At 39.9% G+C, this 17,008-nt stretch overlaps 1 protein-coding gene across 2 annotated transcripts in view; it reads left to right on the top strand.

Moving 5' to 3' along the window:
* The window catches only part of BANP (BTG3 associated nuclear protein), a 129,885-nt gene extending 116,440 nt beyond the window's left edge, over positions 1–13,445 (top strand). For both annotated transcript variants that reach the window (XM_065848137.2, XM_071814565.1), the window contains exons 12-13: positions 8,253–8,396; positions 12,642–13,445. In XM_065848137.2, the coding sequence (XP_065704209.1) occupies positions 8,253–8,396; positions 12,642–12,713 (216 nt within the window). In that variant the 3' untranslated portion in view covers positions 12,714–13,445. The remainder of the gene's footprint in view (positions 1–8,252; positions 8,397–12,641) is intronic.
* Positions 13,446–17,008: the final 3,563 nt, after the last annotated feature.

The raw sequence follows: 17,008 nt of genomic DNA, 5'->3' as shown, positions 1-17,008 counted from the left end.
TATTTCTCCGATTTAATAGGATCCCGCAGTGTACGGTAGGAGCAGTGTTTTGTTACCCTGGCAACAAGAGCCAAACTTTCAGATGTTATTTTGCTAGTATTAAAAAAAAAAAAATCACTGCCAGTTATGATGTAAACATTTGCAGTTCCCTCCAAACGTATTTTCTTTCTGGAATCAGAGTAAAATCACCATTCCGAGGGGAAACTGATAAATTGGTTTAGGCGTTTTTAAGCAAAATAACAGCTGTGCGTGATTCTGGTAGATCCTCAGTGATCTGGTCTTACTATTAATGTTTTTAAGTGGCATATTTACTACGAGCCTCATCAGAGGAGATGCACCCTCTCAGCAGCACCGAGAGTCCAAGTTTTCTGGTTATTTATGAAAAGTTACAAAGTTATTTATGAAAAGACTGAACGCTGTTTCTGCTGAAATTGCCTGAAGTCTTTAGCAGAATTTTGTAGTAAATGCGGAAAGTACTTGAGCATTTATTTTGACCTTTTGTCTTCAGCGTAACTAATCCCGTCAGGAATTTGAGGCTGGGACCAGCGGGGTGACATTTAAAGCCGTGTTTACATTTATTAGGCTAGCGGGGACTTGTCACATAAAGCTGTAAAGGAAGACGGTCCTTTAGGACGGATCTTGGCTTGGTTATGTCACAACAAAAAGTTTCCCACCAGCAGATGCCGTGTGAGTCACCATTTATTATTCACTCGAATAACCTTCAGCAGAGCTGGTCAGTCGGAGTCTGGGTCACTCGTGTCCGGCTCGTTTCGTGAGCTTTTGCCCTCGGCAGCTACAGCTTAGGCTGATTTCTTTGACTCTGTAGCGTTTTTCTGTGAACCATCCAGCCATTTCTTAATAGCACTCAGTTTGATGCTGAATAAAACCCAAAAATAACATTCTGTTGGGGAAAAAAGCCCCAAACACTTAAGCCAAAGTCCTCTGTAGTGTTGCTCAAAATAATTAATTATCATAGAGAGATTTAATTGTCTGCTCTTGAAAAACCTTTCTTTTGGAAACAGTTCCGTTAATTTTATTGTATTTACGGCGAACAGTAAGACGTTTCATCACAAAATGTTGAAGTTGCATAGATTTGAATAATCGTAGCCATTCTTAGCCTGAATTAACTCGAAAGATTTTGCAAGCTATAACAAAATGTTGAGGGCTGATTTGAGCTGAAAGCTTAGTTGTGTATTTCTGGTTTTTCTTTTTTCTCGTCAGAAGGTTATTAGGATATATGAAATAATTTTGGGTGGGTTGGTGACCTGGCAGTCATATCTCCAGGTGCATCCGTGTAGCTTGCATGATGTAAAACATTGGTTCACCAGCAGAGAGATGGATTAAGCAGGGCCTTGGCCTCAGAGGAGAAGGTGGCCACAAAATACCAAAACTACCTGATTTAGGGAACTCTGGCAGGTGAAGGTTCCCCACCTTTTGTGCAATAACTGACGTTAAACTGTAGGTTGCGGTTTGGGAAATGCAACGCCTGAGAGGAGCTGTCGTTTAACCACAACCTTGTTTTGAGAAGTTTCCCTTGGTGGATGATTTATTAAGAGTATCTTCATACAAAAGATGAGTCAGATGTACAATACAGATTTCCTTACAAGCTTCATCCTTCCAAATAGCCCATTTAATTTGATACAGTGAATTTAGATGAGGTAACTCTTCTTTCCGTAACCGAGTCATTTTTACTGAAATTACATCTGCCGTTGAACTGCCAATTAATTATAATGAAGTTTTGCACATGTGCTGGTATAAAGTGTATTTGGAAGTCTGGCTTTTGTTTTGGTGTATTTTTCATCATTTTGTAGGGCCTGAGCCCATCTCTGCTTGAAGTCAAAGGGAGGTCAGTGCTTGGCTTGCAGGGGATGGGACCCCAAAGTCTGTTGGGACAACACTCTTTGCTTTCTTATCCATTGGTGCTGGTGCATCCACCACTGTCCATGTATCAATAATTAATAATACCTCTGATACCGAGTTAAAAAATACCGCTGATGTACATGTGGACTGCTTAGAGAAGGATTTAATATAATCTCCTTGTATTTAGATCACTTGATATAAAGTTCAATTTAGGTTTTTATTCCTTAGTAATTAACTTTATGTCCTTTTCAGCCAGTATAACAGTTCACAGATAAAGTTTTAATTACACTGATTACCGTTTTGTGCTTAATACCAACCACTTCTCAGAGGAGCTGTTGGTCTCTTGAGGGGCCTTTAACTTGTCCTGTAAGAGCTGAAAGTGGGGGAGACTTTGAACCTTTGGTTTTAGGTGTTCACTTAAATTTAGGCTGCAACATTTCACCTCCGGAGAGGCTGGGAGTCTTGTGGCTTTTCCATACATTACGTGTTTTTAAATAGGTGGAAAAACATGGGTCAGATTCCTTATTTTAGTTGGATTGTACTTAGTTCAGCGAGACAGTGATAATGAGAGCAGATCCTTTTTTTAAAAAAAGACCACATGAACTGCATTATGATTTTTTTCTACGCTGTATATTTTTCCAGTTCATTTACCAAATTAGATGTGAACACTTTTCAAAGACGCCAGAATATTTATTTCTAAATGTATTTTTTTTTTTCCCCAAAAAAGCTTGTACAGGGGATGTTACCAAAGACCAGGAACGTCCGCCACGCTTTTCCATCTTCCTGCAGTTCCGCGTGCCTCGTTTTTCTTCACTCAGGACCTGTTACAACATTTTGCTGATGGCTCCATAAAACCACAGTGCTGGAAAATCTCAGTGGCTTTATTGAGTGGATTTAGTCTTCTGAGGCTGAGCCTTTCTCCTTGGGCTTCGCTGGAACAGAGGTTTTCAGCTGCGAGGTGGAAGGGCTCGGCGAGATGCAGATGGTTTGAATACGCTAAGCCGCAATTTGCCGTCACTTATCTGGCTCAATCCAAGCGAGGTAGCCAGAAAAATGGCAATTTTTGCGAAGTTTGTTTAAGTAACCGCAAAAGCTGCAGTTTGTGTTCCTCCAGGTTTCATAATCGAATCTCAGAGTAGACGTTACCGAGTGGAACCGCACTGGGGGATGCGCTCAAAGTAAAAGCAGATGAGGTGGTTTATTATTTGTTATGCGAGGAAATAACGCCGCTGATAAAAATGTCCTGTGGAATGATCCTTTTCATTTTTCCGCGCTCTGTAAAGCTGAAATCGGTTTCGCTTTTCATGCCTTTTAGTTTGGGGAATTTAAAGGAGGTGCTCTGGGTTATATGACTCTGTAGGGGTGTTAGTTAATGAAGTTTTGACAGATTTAAGGTCACATTTTGCACGGTTCAATTCAGCGCACTTAGAAATACACAGCAGGGAGAGTTCCTCTCTCTGTGAACTCCTATATATTAGACTTTTATATACGCTGAATTTATTTTTGTATTGGCACATTTTATGTAAGGAATAAATAGCAAATTTAGATACAAGTTGTTGTTGGAGTAAGGGAAGGGCTCTCAGTAATGCTTTACAAACTAGATAATTAATTTCAGAATCTTACCCTAATCTTTAAGAGCAGCGGATCTTTTTTATATTGTGTCCAGTTATCTTAAATCAAACATACTTTTCTTTTAAGAGAAACATATTGGGACATTTACAGGAATACATTACCTTAACATTACCAAACCTCTTGCCGTGTAATTTTCTGCAAATCCCTTATCATACAGCACTGCAATATTTGAGGACACCTATCTTACTCAAGTGGAAAAGGGACTTAATATCTCAATCTTTGCTTTGGCCTCACTTGCTTTTATATTTTGGTGTCTGGGCACAGACATTGTGAGGAGTGTGTTTTTAATTCAGTAAATATGCCCAGCTTAGTGTAGGGTAATTAGCTAAGAATTAAAACATGTTCACATACTTAATGTGAATCAGCATTATTTTATTAAAAATGGGCTTGTTTTTGTAGGCTGGATTGACTTGCTTTATATTTGGAACATGCTGTTCAGATCATTTGAAAGTTCAGCCCTACAGCAAATGATTGAAGCCGGTGTTAAATTTATTCAAACAAATTTAGTTGAAATATTGCAAAAAGTAATTTTAGACCTTCCAATTTACGTTTTTCTGGGGTTTCCCCGCAAATATCTTTGACTAATGCTGTTCAGTATTTTAATCAAATGCATGACAGCAAATGAATAATTAGTGAGATGTAAATGGCAGAGTAATTAAATGCTAAATAATGAAAGTAACAGGTCATTTTAACACTCTGACCTAGATTACTAGATATGATTGACTCAACTTGCTTTTTAATAAAGCTAGATGCAAAGCAATGTATTTTTCTAAGAACGAATATTATGGAATTATTTTATTAGACCAGGTATATTATATATTAGACCATAGTATAAAATATGCTCTTTCACATCCAAAAGCTTTTTCTGCAGGGAATAATGAGCAGACAGATGGGGCAGCGTGGGAGATGTTCCGTCAACTGGAGTATTTAAAATAACGATGGGATGGCCTCTGAAAGATACGTTATATTTCAAAAAGCAGCTGTGGTTTTCATGGAAGTTGCTTAGTGCAAGGGTCTTCAACTTCTGGTACGTAAGACAATCTAGGTAATGATCAGGCCTTTTGTAACAGTAGAATAGAAAAGCCTGTGAATTTCTGGAAAAGCTCTGGATATGAACCATTATTGGAGTACATGTTATGGTCTAGATGGGTTTTTCTCTTGTGGTGATGCTGCTAATAATGAAATGATCATCAGAACAAGCTCAGCTTGACAAATAAGACATTATTTTACGAAAAATATTGAGATGTATATATCTTGGCTTCTTGCTTTCCTTTAGTGTGATCTTAGTAGTTTGAGTTAGAAAAACAACAGCCATAAGAACGCATCTTAAAAAGAAGAGAGGCCTCGTATTTTGGTGGTTTCTGCTTAAAAAAGGGTTGCAATAAATGCTGGGAAGGACGGGTAACATCTTCCATGTGCTCACTGGTACCTCTGCTTCTCATCACTAGTTATTTAGAGAGAAAAGCTGCAGATACTCTCTGTAACACTGCGAGCCATCTGTCTGCCTTATCTTTTTGGAAGAAGAACTTCCAGTCTTTTATTGCTGTTCATATTTTGAAAAAGTTTGGAAGATAAAACTTAGTCCTTAAAACTGTCTGGTAATTCTATCAAAATACTTGCTGCTTAATTTTAAATACAGCGTAGCAAATATGCAGCAATATGTAGTGATCCTTGGCCCGTATTGTCAGCTGTGTGTTTGTTCCAGAGAATTACAAGTTGAACGTGAATTTTATTATTTTATTTTATTCATTTATTTCTGTGCAAAGACAGCACATCATGAGGCGATATGCATTCTTACTTTATATGCATATGGGGTGGATAAATGCAGCGCAAGGGTTACCACGGTTTTCAATTAATGCTGCTCGATATTAGCGTGAAGACAACTGCTGCTCCGAGAACAGCTGGGTCAGTCCATCCTTTGCTGCCACTACCTAATATAGCGTCAATACTTTAATTTTATTGGAACTGGACTGTAAAATCGCCAAAATAACTTTGTATCAGCCGCTATCAGACATGAGTTTTCCAATACAGTTGATCTTGGGTAAATTGAACCAGGGGCTTAAAGAGGAAAGGGTGGAAAGTAGATGGTGTTATCCGTTTTCTTTTAGAGTTTATTATCCTCTATAGTGGACTTGTTTCTGTATATTGGGTCCTGCTCTGCTTCATAAAGTGAAATGGAGAACTACAAAAGATAATCTTATGGGAGAAAATGCTGTGGGTTGTTCTGTTTGTGGTTGGTTGGTTGGTTTTCTTCCAGCTCCATTCTTTTGGCATTGCCTGGTCCAGTTTCCTTACTAAATGCCAAGGTGATGGAGACTTGGATTAGTCTGAACCTCTAATGTTGTCACGTAACTCATTAATTTCTGATGCTAAAAAGCTTTGAGTTCTGGGCCTAAATATAGCATCCGTTTGCCTCAGGTAAACTCATCTGTAAATCCACTAAATGACTGTATTCATGTAGTTTTGCCGTCAATGGTGAATGCCGGTTTAGGAAAATGAGAAACAGATATTTTCTTTTTTTTTTCTTTTTTTTTTTTTTTTTTTAATTTTCTGGGAATCATTTAAACCCATGAGCATCTTCACACTTTTGGGCCCAGACTGTCCTTTTATTATAGCAATGTTTTAGCTAGAGCCTTTCACTAACATCTTTCCTTTTTCCCATGCACAACTCATTTCTTTTGTGCAACATTTACTGAAATAGTTGCTTCCTGGCCATAAGTGTCACAGGATTTTCAGATGTGAACCTTTTATAAACAACCAGTCTTTCAGTGATTCAAAAAAAAAAAAAGTCATCTTTTATTGCATTCCTGCAGTGGAAGTGGAAAGAAATGCTGGAAAAAAGACACAAAAAATCCCAGTGTCTCTTGCTTGTGAGCTTTTTATAGGTAGGCAAACATATGTGCTTGCCTAGATTAATAAAAAAGCTCACAACGGTAGCAAGAATGCATTTGAGAAGGCTCGATGTGGCAAGACCAGCCTGAGGAAAGGATGGGTTTGGTAAATAAAGTTCAGGTATCCCAAACCAGGTGCCTATTTTTGAAGACTGAGGTCTAGAGAAAAGTTGTAAGTTATGGGCTTCTAGAAGAATAATTCTCAGTGATAAGTAAAATCAGCAGAGGATGTGATATGAATTGAGCCATGGTTGGAAACTATGGATAATTTTGGAAGAAGCTGAGGGAAAACCTATTATATTTTATTTATTTTTTTATTTAATTTTATTTCCTGCCCTGGCAGTTGAATGTTAAATGGGAACTATTAGTTATGGACTAAAATGATCTTTAAATGGAAAGGAAGGGAGCAGAGAAAGTGGCTGGTTTTCATTATTAATACTAATTTTATTAGCGTGTTTTGTATGGCAAGCGTCTCACTGAAGAAGGGATGAAAAATAGAAATCAGGACCTTCAGGCTCAGTAGCTTGAATTTGTATTTGTCTGAAGGTGTTAGGGAACGTTTTCTTATCCTGAAAGGTGATGGGAACAGTGAGGGAATGGGCTCTTAAATCTTGCTTTTTAATTTAGGCAAAAGTTGTCTTCCCCAGAAACGTGACAATCCTTGAGGCAACAAGGCTTGCGACATCAAGGTTTGCCAGTTCACAAAATGTACTTGAGAACATTGGTGGCCATTCTCAAATCCGTATATCTCCAAGAGACTCTCCAGTATCTTACAGATATTTGCTAAAGTGTTCTGATTTCTCTGGAGAAACATTTTTCACTAGGTTTTCTGGTTGGGGACAGACTCTGATGTGGTTCCGACTCTATGTATCATATAGTTCCAAAATAAATACCGTCGGATGAGAGAATCTTGCTGATTCCTATAAAAACAAAATGCAGCATCCTTTTGCAGTTTTACTGCATCTCAGAACACCCAAGGTCCCCATCCAACCCTGACAACACCCCTAAAGGTCATTGATGGGGGTCACCTCCTTTTGCCTCCCACACTCGCCGGAGAAATTCTGTTCTGCCCACCCATGGCCACCCACCTGCACATCAGCTGAGAAATCAAACTTGCTTAAGAAGAACCTGGGTTGAGAATGTTATTTTTGTTCTTTGCTCTCTTTCCTTCGTTTGAAAGATGTCTTTTGTTCGTCACAGTTCAAAAATCATAGTTTAAAAATACATTGGTCATGGCGTGTAGGAATTAAAACTAAAGATGTGTATTGTAGCTGAATTTAAAAAACGCAGTTGGGGAGTTGTTGCTTATATTCAGGCATTTTGTTCTGATTTGTGTTTCAAGAAGTAAATTTAGTTTAAACACATTTTGAAGCAAGCACTTTTAGATGGATCAACTCTTCTTCGGTTTCTGAAGACTTACAGTCTCCACCGGTCACATGCAGGTGGAGCATCAATTAGCAGTAATTCTGAAGTCTACACCTTGTTATACAACAGGAACATAAACGTTACTGTAAGGGATTGTCAGAGGTCGAAGGAGCATCTCGGGTCTGTAAGAGCGTTACCCGGCGATCCCGTTGTGTGCCGTTGATGTTATCACACTCGTCGTGTCTAAGTCCGTCCCACTTTGAATAATCAGCAACAGAATAATGAATCTCAGAAGGCAAAATGTGGTGAGCATCTAGCATGGGAATCTTCCCATGTGCGCACCACGTCCTCTCGGAAACCCACATGATTTAAAGCAACTGTTACCCATAGACGAATTTCCCTGTGTTGCTTCTTAACGCTCTTTGGTTTTGCATCTGTTCTGAGTTAGGCGGTTCACGATGCATTTCTGCCTGTGTTTACCGGGGTTTCTGGGTTGCGTTGCAGGTGTTGCAGGGCGCGCAGCTGATCGCGGTGGCTTCTGCAGAGCCCACCTCGGCGGGCGTCGATGGGTCCCCGCTCCAGGGGAGCGACATCCAGGTCCAGTACGTGCAGCTGACCCCGGTGACAGACCACTCTGCGGCTAATCAAGTACGTATACGTATCTTTTTGCCATTTGAACATAACTTGATTTAAACATCTGTCAGGTGAATCATATATCTGTTTGCAAATGCTACAGACCCATTGCATTCATCATCTTGTTTCCAAACTGTAAAAAAAAAAGAATCATCTATAATAAGAAACATCATTTTGTTAAAGGTATAAATGGTCTTTGCCTATTCCTGTTTCTGTGTTGTTGCTCAATGCCTCTAGAGAATAGTTATTTTGGTCATCATTGTTTTTCTGCATCCTTGAAGGCTGAGAGCCACGTTAAAGGACAGGGCAAAAAACTTACTTGGAATCTATCTGAAAAGTATTTTTCAGACTGAGGTTTCTCTTAAAAATCTTATTCCCTTTCTGACAGCAGTTTTCCAGTTATTTTGATCAACAGCCTGGATTTCCCGCAGGAGTCGCAATGTTAGCAATTTGAAGTGAACACTCGATCCTCTTGGTTACGGTGGAATAATTATCTTTTTTCATTTTATTTTTTTTTTCTTTTTCAATCAGTTTGAACAGTCACGTATCTGAGCCCAGGAAAAGTTTCTCATCAGCTCGAAGCTGCGACTGGTGGCAACACAGGAACGCTGGCTTAAAACAGTTGTCAGAAGTTCTTCTGAAAGCGGTTACACGTTCTTCTGTGAACCCCACTTAGTCGGCTCCTTTTCTAGAGAACACCAAATGCTTGTGGAAAAATAAGCTGTTGCTTGCTGGCCAAAACTTAATGGTATCCTTAGCAGCCAATATTAGCGTGGGTTTTTGTCCCATACATATGTTAGTTTAGTAGAGAATTCTGATCTGGCTACAAACTCACTGTCAAATTGTTTTTCCCTCATTTCCAGGCTCATCTCTGCACTAACCTTCTCAGTGTTTTATTCATAGTCACTTTTAATAGTAAGCTCAACAATAAGAGTGTTGCTACAGGGACTGTGCCTCATTTCTTGTAAAATCCCAAGTACTGCTGGTCGCATGCAATTAATAAAACAAGTAGGCACCAGGTAGCGAGAGGTGGTTTTGTGCTGCTCTCCTCACTCCAGGCCTGGGAAATTCTCCAGTTTACCTCTCATGGATTTATTTCCCAGGTCTGTTCCTCGTGCCCGTCCTCCCTTCTCAGCCGCCACCTCCCATGGGCAGGAGGTTACGGAATTCGGTTCTAGACACGGGCACCCATCTCCCACCCAGCTGGCAGCCACCGGAGGAATTCCTCTTCTCTTCACCGTGTTAGCCTTTAATACTGTGGTTAACCACAGAGATGTATACAAAGCTGAAGAGAAGCAGAACAGGAATGCAAAATGAGAAGAATATGAAAGTGAAAACAGACGAGACTAAAAATAAGTTTGCCATAAATATTTCCTCAGTTTACACAAGCTGAAAACTAAGGATCCGTTAGTGAATTGGAGTAACCCGCTTGGTATTGGTGTTAGTCTGAGTTATGTGGATAGTCCAATAGCTTTTTTTGGCTAAAATGATGGATAGTCCTACTGATCTTAGATCTTTTATCTGAAGGGGAGACCCCGCGAGAGAGGCTGTAATGATACTTTCATCTGTTTTCATAGAATTCTTTAGAATCGTAGGCTCACAAAACGGTTTGTGTTGAAGGGACGTTCCCAGCTCCCCCAGTGCCACCCCTGCCATGAGCAGGGACATCTTCACCAGCTCAGGTTGCTCAGAGCCCCATCCAGCCTGGCCTGGGATGTCTCCAGGTATGGTTCATCCACCACCTCTCTGGGAACCTGGGCCAGGCTCTCACCACCCACAGGGGCAACAATTCCTTCCTCATGTCCAGCCTGAATCTCCCTCCTTTAGTTTAAAACCATTGCCCCTTGTCCTATCACAGAAGGTCCTTTCTGCTACAAAACTCTGTCACAGTCTTTATTATCAGCCCCTTTTAAGTACTTTGCCAAGGTACTGAGATAGTCTCAGTGATTTTGAATCAATTTATCAATCAAAGCTTATAAAAGCAAAGTCTTTTATCCACCTGGCTTGGATGTTATGCCCCACATAAATTCCCTGTTTGAAACACCACAAGTGTGAATTTATTTGATGTCTGAAAACAAGACACCAGTTTTCTGACCCTTTTTTTCGAAACCAATTGCATGGGCAGGGCTGAGGCTGTTGGAAATGAATCCCTTTCTGACTGCAGCTGAAGCTGACACCAATATGCACCTCAACTTAGTATTTTCACTGTATTCATGCACAATTTTGTATTTGCAAATTAGCTGTAGACAAAAGCATTAATAACTTGGATTCTAACAGTCTTCTAGTGACCCTAAACCGTGTATGTAAACACGCAATATTAATATATGAACAATGTTTTGCTGGCATAAAATTGCACATGCATTTGTGGGGAGGGAGGTATCGTTTGAAATCAGATTCATTTTTGGGGATTTAGGCTTGGTTGATTTGTTTTCATGTCTCAATAGTATTGTTACTTATAGCAGCTTGCAAAATGTATAAATACAGAATGTGGTGATGGCAGAGAATATTTGGATTAATTTTGTGCTCAAATTCATATGCCGGTGGTAAATTTTGTTCGATTTGGGAAAAAACGCAATGCCAAACCTAAGAGGTGCTTCTAATCTGTGATACCGTGATCTCTTTGGACAGTCTTCTGCTTCCGGTCTGAATGCAGGATAAATATCCAGTATTGCTGTTTTCGCTATTGTGTGATAATTATATTACTTCCATACAGTTTTCATCTAATGAGAAAGAAAACTTTGATCACGTCAAAACTTACCTGCTGCCAAATTTAGGAATCCGTTAGAAATATTCACCACTTTGGCACTAATTTATTGGACACTTAAGTAAACACCAAATTACCTATAAAGGAAAAAAAATCTTGTATCTGTGTGCAACTGTTGATAACATGGCAGAGAGGCAAACAGAAATAATTGGACAACAAAATCTTAATTGAGGAGCAATGCTTTATAATTTTGAACCTCCAATGTTTTCATTGGAACAAATAAGTGGCGACTGCATGGTAAAACATAAAGGATGGGAAATCTGGTTGTGGATCATCTTGCAGATACCAGGCTGAGAGCAGAAAACAGCGCTTCAAATAAAACTTTTCCATTACAGAAGCACTACCACAGAAATAATTCTGTATCCAGGGTATTACATAAAGCATCTATTAGATTAATTTATGGAGGAAAAGTCCATCAAGGGCAGATCTCCGCAATCTGAGGGAGTCTACAGGAAAGTATCATTCAACACTTGCCCTTTTCTTTTAGTTTATCTATGTTTGTGATATTGGCTGCTATCAAGGGAAGGCTTATTGGGTGTGATGGACTTTATCCAAGCCAATACAGCTGTTCTTAAATGCTAAATGTCTTATAGCTCTAGAGATGGAGTTTGTTTCATAATCCAGTTTTCCTTACTCTGGCTAACTTGGCTAAAAAGACAGTTTGCTGTGGGATTATCCTGTCACTGTCCGACTGCTGCTGGGCAATAATGCCATTTTTAAGGAGACCTCATTTGAAAGTTTCAGTCAGTTGTGTTCACTCTAATTTTGTTTCATGGAGGACTGGCTTTGCTTGGAAACTGAGTAGAATCAGGCCTGTAGGAAGAATTTTATTTGAGAAAGAAGTTCACTATAGTAGTGCTGCTCTCACTTTACACAAAACAGAGGAAGACTGCAGTGGGTGAAGTCAGTGGTTTCAGACCATATCCTGCACCAGCTGGGGAAGTTCCCAGCACAGGGCAAACAGGTAATTTTGCTGTCTTTACCTACAGTAGTTCTAAGACTTCACACTCTTCTCTGTGACCACCCTTGGTGAACTTTCCTTCCATAACACAGTTCAGCTCCGTATCCCGAGTTGTTGGCCCGTCCATCGTGTCCTTCCTTCCACAGCTTCCGCACATTGTGCCAGACATGGGGTTTATTTTGTTTCTTTTTTAGAGCTTGTTCTTTTTTGGGAAGAGAGGATAATTGTTTTCTATTTGCTGTCTTTGTGCCACTCATGATTTTGTGGCTCCTTATTGTGATTTCATTATTCAGCCTTCTCTTTCCAGTCTGAAGGGCGTTAGTCTACTTAGTCTTCACATGGACTCTTCATGTTATTTGTGATACCTTTGTAAGTGTATTCCCGTTTCAACTCTGTCATAGAGCTGATATCCGTGCAGATTTTGCACTGATATATAAAATAACTTTAAATTAGTATAATATGTTCACATTCCCTTGACTACACCAATGGAAAGCACTTCTATATAGATTTACTCATGTCACGTTTCCTTTTGCAGGGCACTGATACCCTTCAATCAGCAATCCAACCAGAAATGCAGATAGAACATGGAGCCATCCAAATTCAGTAAGAGAATCGCAAAAAGCTGCGTCAACCAAGACATCCGTGAGCCCCGGTCCGAAGTTAAGTGCTGTAATCGTCGTGCAAGAACACGAGTACGGAAATGCCTCTTAGACTCATGGTCCCACCACGAACATCTCCTGCAAAGAGCAGAGCTCTGATGATCTGGTTGTCCTCACCTGAAATAAATCAGAACCATTCAATTAAATCGGAGCTTCATCGCTACATCAAGCGAGAATCTGGGCCTGCAGAACAAATACATGGCCTGCACTTAGGTACACTTAAAGAGAAAACAAAAGATTCTTTCAGGAAAAGAGAAAGAAATCTAGTGAATCAAAACCATGAGACTAAATTAAATGTTTCATCCTGTTCGTTTCTTCTGTGAAATAAGCCATTTGAATGTCTGCAGATATCTTAGGAAGTGTATTGCTGCTTTGCAATACTTGCTTTACCACATATAGGAAATCAAAAAGCTCAAATATTTTTCACTGTTTAAACAGCTTTTTTTTTATTTGCGATGGTGTTTATAACAAAAATGGAAAATATTTAAAAAAAAGAGAAATCCCATAACTGCAAGTATTAGCCTTTTGTTGGTGTTTTCTGTTCAGTGTAATGAAAAATGTATTTGCAGAAGACTAACGATTTTGTTTGTACTGTTGCTTAACTACTTTTCTAGGGGGAAATGCTTTTAAATGCTGTAATTATGCATTTCTAATGAAAAATAAATGTGTATTTATGAATAGTGCAGCTCTAAGTTGCTCTCTGCCTTAGGGATGAATACGGTTTGACTGGACTCTGCTGTAGGAGTGTAGTTCTGGAGCACTTAAAGACAGATGCTCTCTGGCAAGCTCTGCCGGCAAACTGAGGAGTAAGATTTAGCCTATGAGGAAGATATCAAACTTAGATCATGCTATTTAAATTTCCAGTGCGAGAAAAATGTGATAGTTAAGCTTTTGAGTTTGTAAGTCCTATTTTATACAATGAGTTTATGAAATAATTTGTTGAAAATGTGGACAGTTCTTCTGAGCTATCTCCCTTTTTAGTTCCTCCTCCCTCCTTTGTCCAGGTATTTGTACCAATTCCTCAGTTTGGGATTCACCCATCCAAAGCTGGGCTGCAAAAATCTGAGACCCGGCTTGTTATCCAACCTGCAGCAGGAGGGTGAAATCCCCTCTCCACTGAAACTTATGGGAAATGTGATACCGATGTCACGAAAGCTGCATTTTCATATTTGCTAAGCTTGAGTGGAAAGGATAAGTTTGCAATAACCTGGTTATCTTAATGGTGCACATTTTAGAAAAATACAGAGTTTGCTGGGGGAGGTGTTGCTTTGTATTTGTTTTTCAGCTATTTCTGTTATATGGTTATTGTCTATATGTGGCTCATACTGCATTTAACGTATAATGATAGAATCATTTAGGTTGGAAAAGACCTGTGAGATCATCAGTGAATGAGGCATACTCACAAATTCTACATGGCTGAATTCAGGATAACTTTGTATTTTTTTGGTGAAAGGAAGGGTTAAGCACATCCAGTTTCTGGGCACGTTGTCCCTGGTAAGTATTACACTTTATGTAAATTCCTACTTCTCCTTAGGATATTTTTTGACGCACAAGTACAATGCAGACTGAACCACAGCTTATTGAATGCGATGTTTGCAACAGGCCAAGAATTTGGCTCCTCTTCAGTTTCTTTTTTTAATAGTGTTTCTCAGACTGGGTGGTGTTTGAAGAGCTTGGCACCCAAACAGAAGCCTAAAAATAAAGCAAGGCCTGTACATTTTAGCATGGCCGTTTAGTAATAATTTATCACTTGGGAATGACACTCGGAAAGCTGGGATGGCAAAGCTGCTGTGTGCTACCACATACCGCTCTCTTGCTATATTCATAGCAGCCACAGCGTTTTTCTTGTCTTTTTCAGAATATTTTCTTCTTACCCAGCTTTCCTTCCGCACCCTGGGCATCTTCTGCTTTCCAGGGGAACACGCGTGCATTTGAACTGCAGGGTGTTTGTCTCTGTTTGATGGTGTGACTAAGAATTCTGTTCTCTTTGCATTTTTCAGCTCAGGTGCAAGATGAAACTGAGTTCAGGAGAGGTTTCCTTTAGCCACTAGACGGCTGCATGCTCCAGGCTCTTCTGCTAAAAGCAATTGTAAAGGCGTATCAAACAGTGAAGTAGCATTCACTAGATATCAAGAGAATGAAATCTCCTTTGCCAGTGTGCAATGGAGAGTGTACAAATCAATTGAAATAAATAGGTAAGGAGAGCAACTTGTTAAGGCCCCTCCTGTGCATTCAGATGTTATGACTGCATGTTCCTCGAGAGGGGAGTTTTTCTCAGTGTTATGCCAATGTTTCCGTTAGTCTGAGCTCTGTCACACTGTGTTTATAGTTCGAAGAGACTTCAACACCGAGCCAGGTATTCCCATGAGGAACTCCCATCCCTGTTCCCCTTCTGTGCGTTTTATGTCCTTGGAGGATTTATGTCCTTGTCCAGGGAAGAAATGTCTTCTCTCCAAGAATGTTTTATGTGTTTCCTAGACATCACAGAGTGTGTCACGTACAAATAAGTTGTTCCTGAGAAGACCAATTGAAGAACAAATCCCCTCCTTGGAAATGCTTGTGACTGTGAGGACTCTGTGAGGCTCTGTGCAAGTGTGAAGAGCACGTTCACACAGAGATTATCATAGCAATAGCATATCAACATAACAGTAAGAAATCCTAAATGTATTCCAAGATAAGGAATTAAAATCTTGCGGGGGGCTGGGGATTTTTGCCTGGCTCAATGTTCACACACATTGGTGTTTGACCATGGATGTAGTTCTGCCCTTTGAGACTGACCGTTTCAGCAGGTCAGCTAGAAATGAATTCTCATTATATCTCCTTTTGTTATTCACAGCTTCTGCCTTTTCAATAATAAGGTTCTTTCCCCCTCAGCAAACCTTCTAACATCCTCTGTTTTAACTTTTTCTTTTGTCCTCATGTTGCTTTTGTCCAAGAGGCAGAGATTGAAAACAGATGGCCAAAAGTCTTCGGGGGGACATTTCTTGTAAGGTTAGACTAGGATCACCTGCATATTTTATTTCTAATTCATCTTGTGACCTGCAGAATACTGTTTGAATGGATTTGATTTTTGTTTTGTGTAATAATGTTTAGGCATGGAGGCTTTGGAGGAGGAGAGCTTCTGGTTACCCTGCTTGGCCCCATTGGTGATTTTCGATATTAAGTTCACCAGAGATGGGACCTCACCATTTATCTTGATGTTGTACTGAAATTCTTGACATATAGTTGTGGCTGCACATGCAGGATGGTGCCATTATCATGACCTCTCAGGTCATTTTATCTTGAATCCCACCTGAAGGAGCATCCATCTCATGAATTCTTAAAAAGACTTCCATGGTCCTGTTGTAAAAACTAATCGAAGTGTTGCGGTTTTTGATGGATTGTACAACTAGAGATTGGTCTAAAAAAAGTGAAGGTTGTGCGTTATTTCTTTTCTTTCTTTCATTCCTTGTTAGTTTTGCATATTTTGTCTTGCAAAACAAAACTATAAAAAAGAACGCCCTTCTGTGACTCAAATAAACTGGCATGCTGCATTTTTAAGCATTTCAGTATTGACAGTTTGCCTATAAAGCAAGGAACTCTGGCTAAAATGTGGCTCTAGCGCTTGTCTCCATCACAGAGATCCTGGCACGTGTTCAGTTGTGCTCTGCTGGGTTGTGCTTTATTATCCGCTTCACAGAACCGCTGTGGAGTTTCGTGGTAGAAAATACAGTGAGAAAACCAATACCTTAAAAAAAAAATCACTGTAGAATCTCACTCTGCACAAACTTCTGTTGGCAATCAGAATTCCTTCTGAATTCCTAATTATCTAAGTACTGAAAATTTAGAGCCGTAACGATAATTCACCAAAAACTGTTTCCCATTATCGGAACTAAGAACGTTCCTTTCATTCCCTGCAATCCCCAAGCTCTCCCGTAAGCTCTGCTGATTTAGACGAGTACTCGACAGTCAAACCTCATTTCCTTGAATAAAGCCGGGAATAAGAAAGTCATTCACTCCCAGTGGTGTTTGGGGTAAACTCAGATTGCATTTAATGCCCCGCTACAAACAGACAGACTTGATTTCCCTGCTAAACAAGGTTTGACGTATTTAGAGGTTGTTTTATACCTCACCAAAATAGGAATAATTCCCCGTGCAGTGAGCGGAGATGAAGGAAGAGCTGAAGCGAGCGGGATGCGGTGGCTCATGGGCGGTTTGCCAGGGCAAGGGGTTAACGCTGCTCCTCTCCCAAAAGGTGCCAGGG

This window comes from Patagioenas fasciata, chromosome 13, assembly GCF_037038585.1.
Source record: "Patagioenas fasciata isolate bPatFas1 chromosome 13, bPatFas1.hap1, whole genome shotgun sequence".
NCBI lineage: Eukaryota > Metazoa > Chordata > Aves > Columbiformes > Columbidae > Patagioenas > Patagioenas fasciata.
The sequence above is the reverse complement of the archived record's forward strand: the minus strand, read 5'-3'. Positions and strand labels throughout refer to the sequence as shown.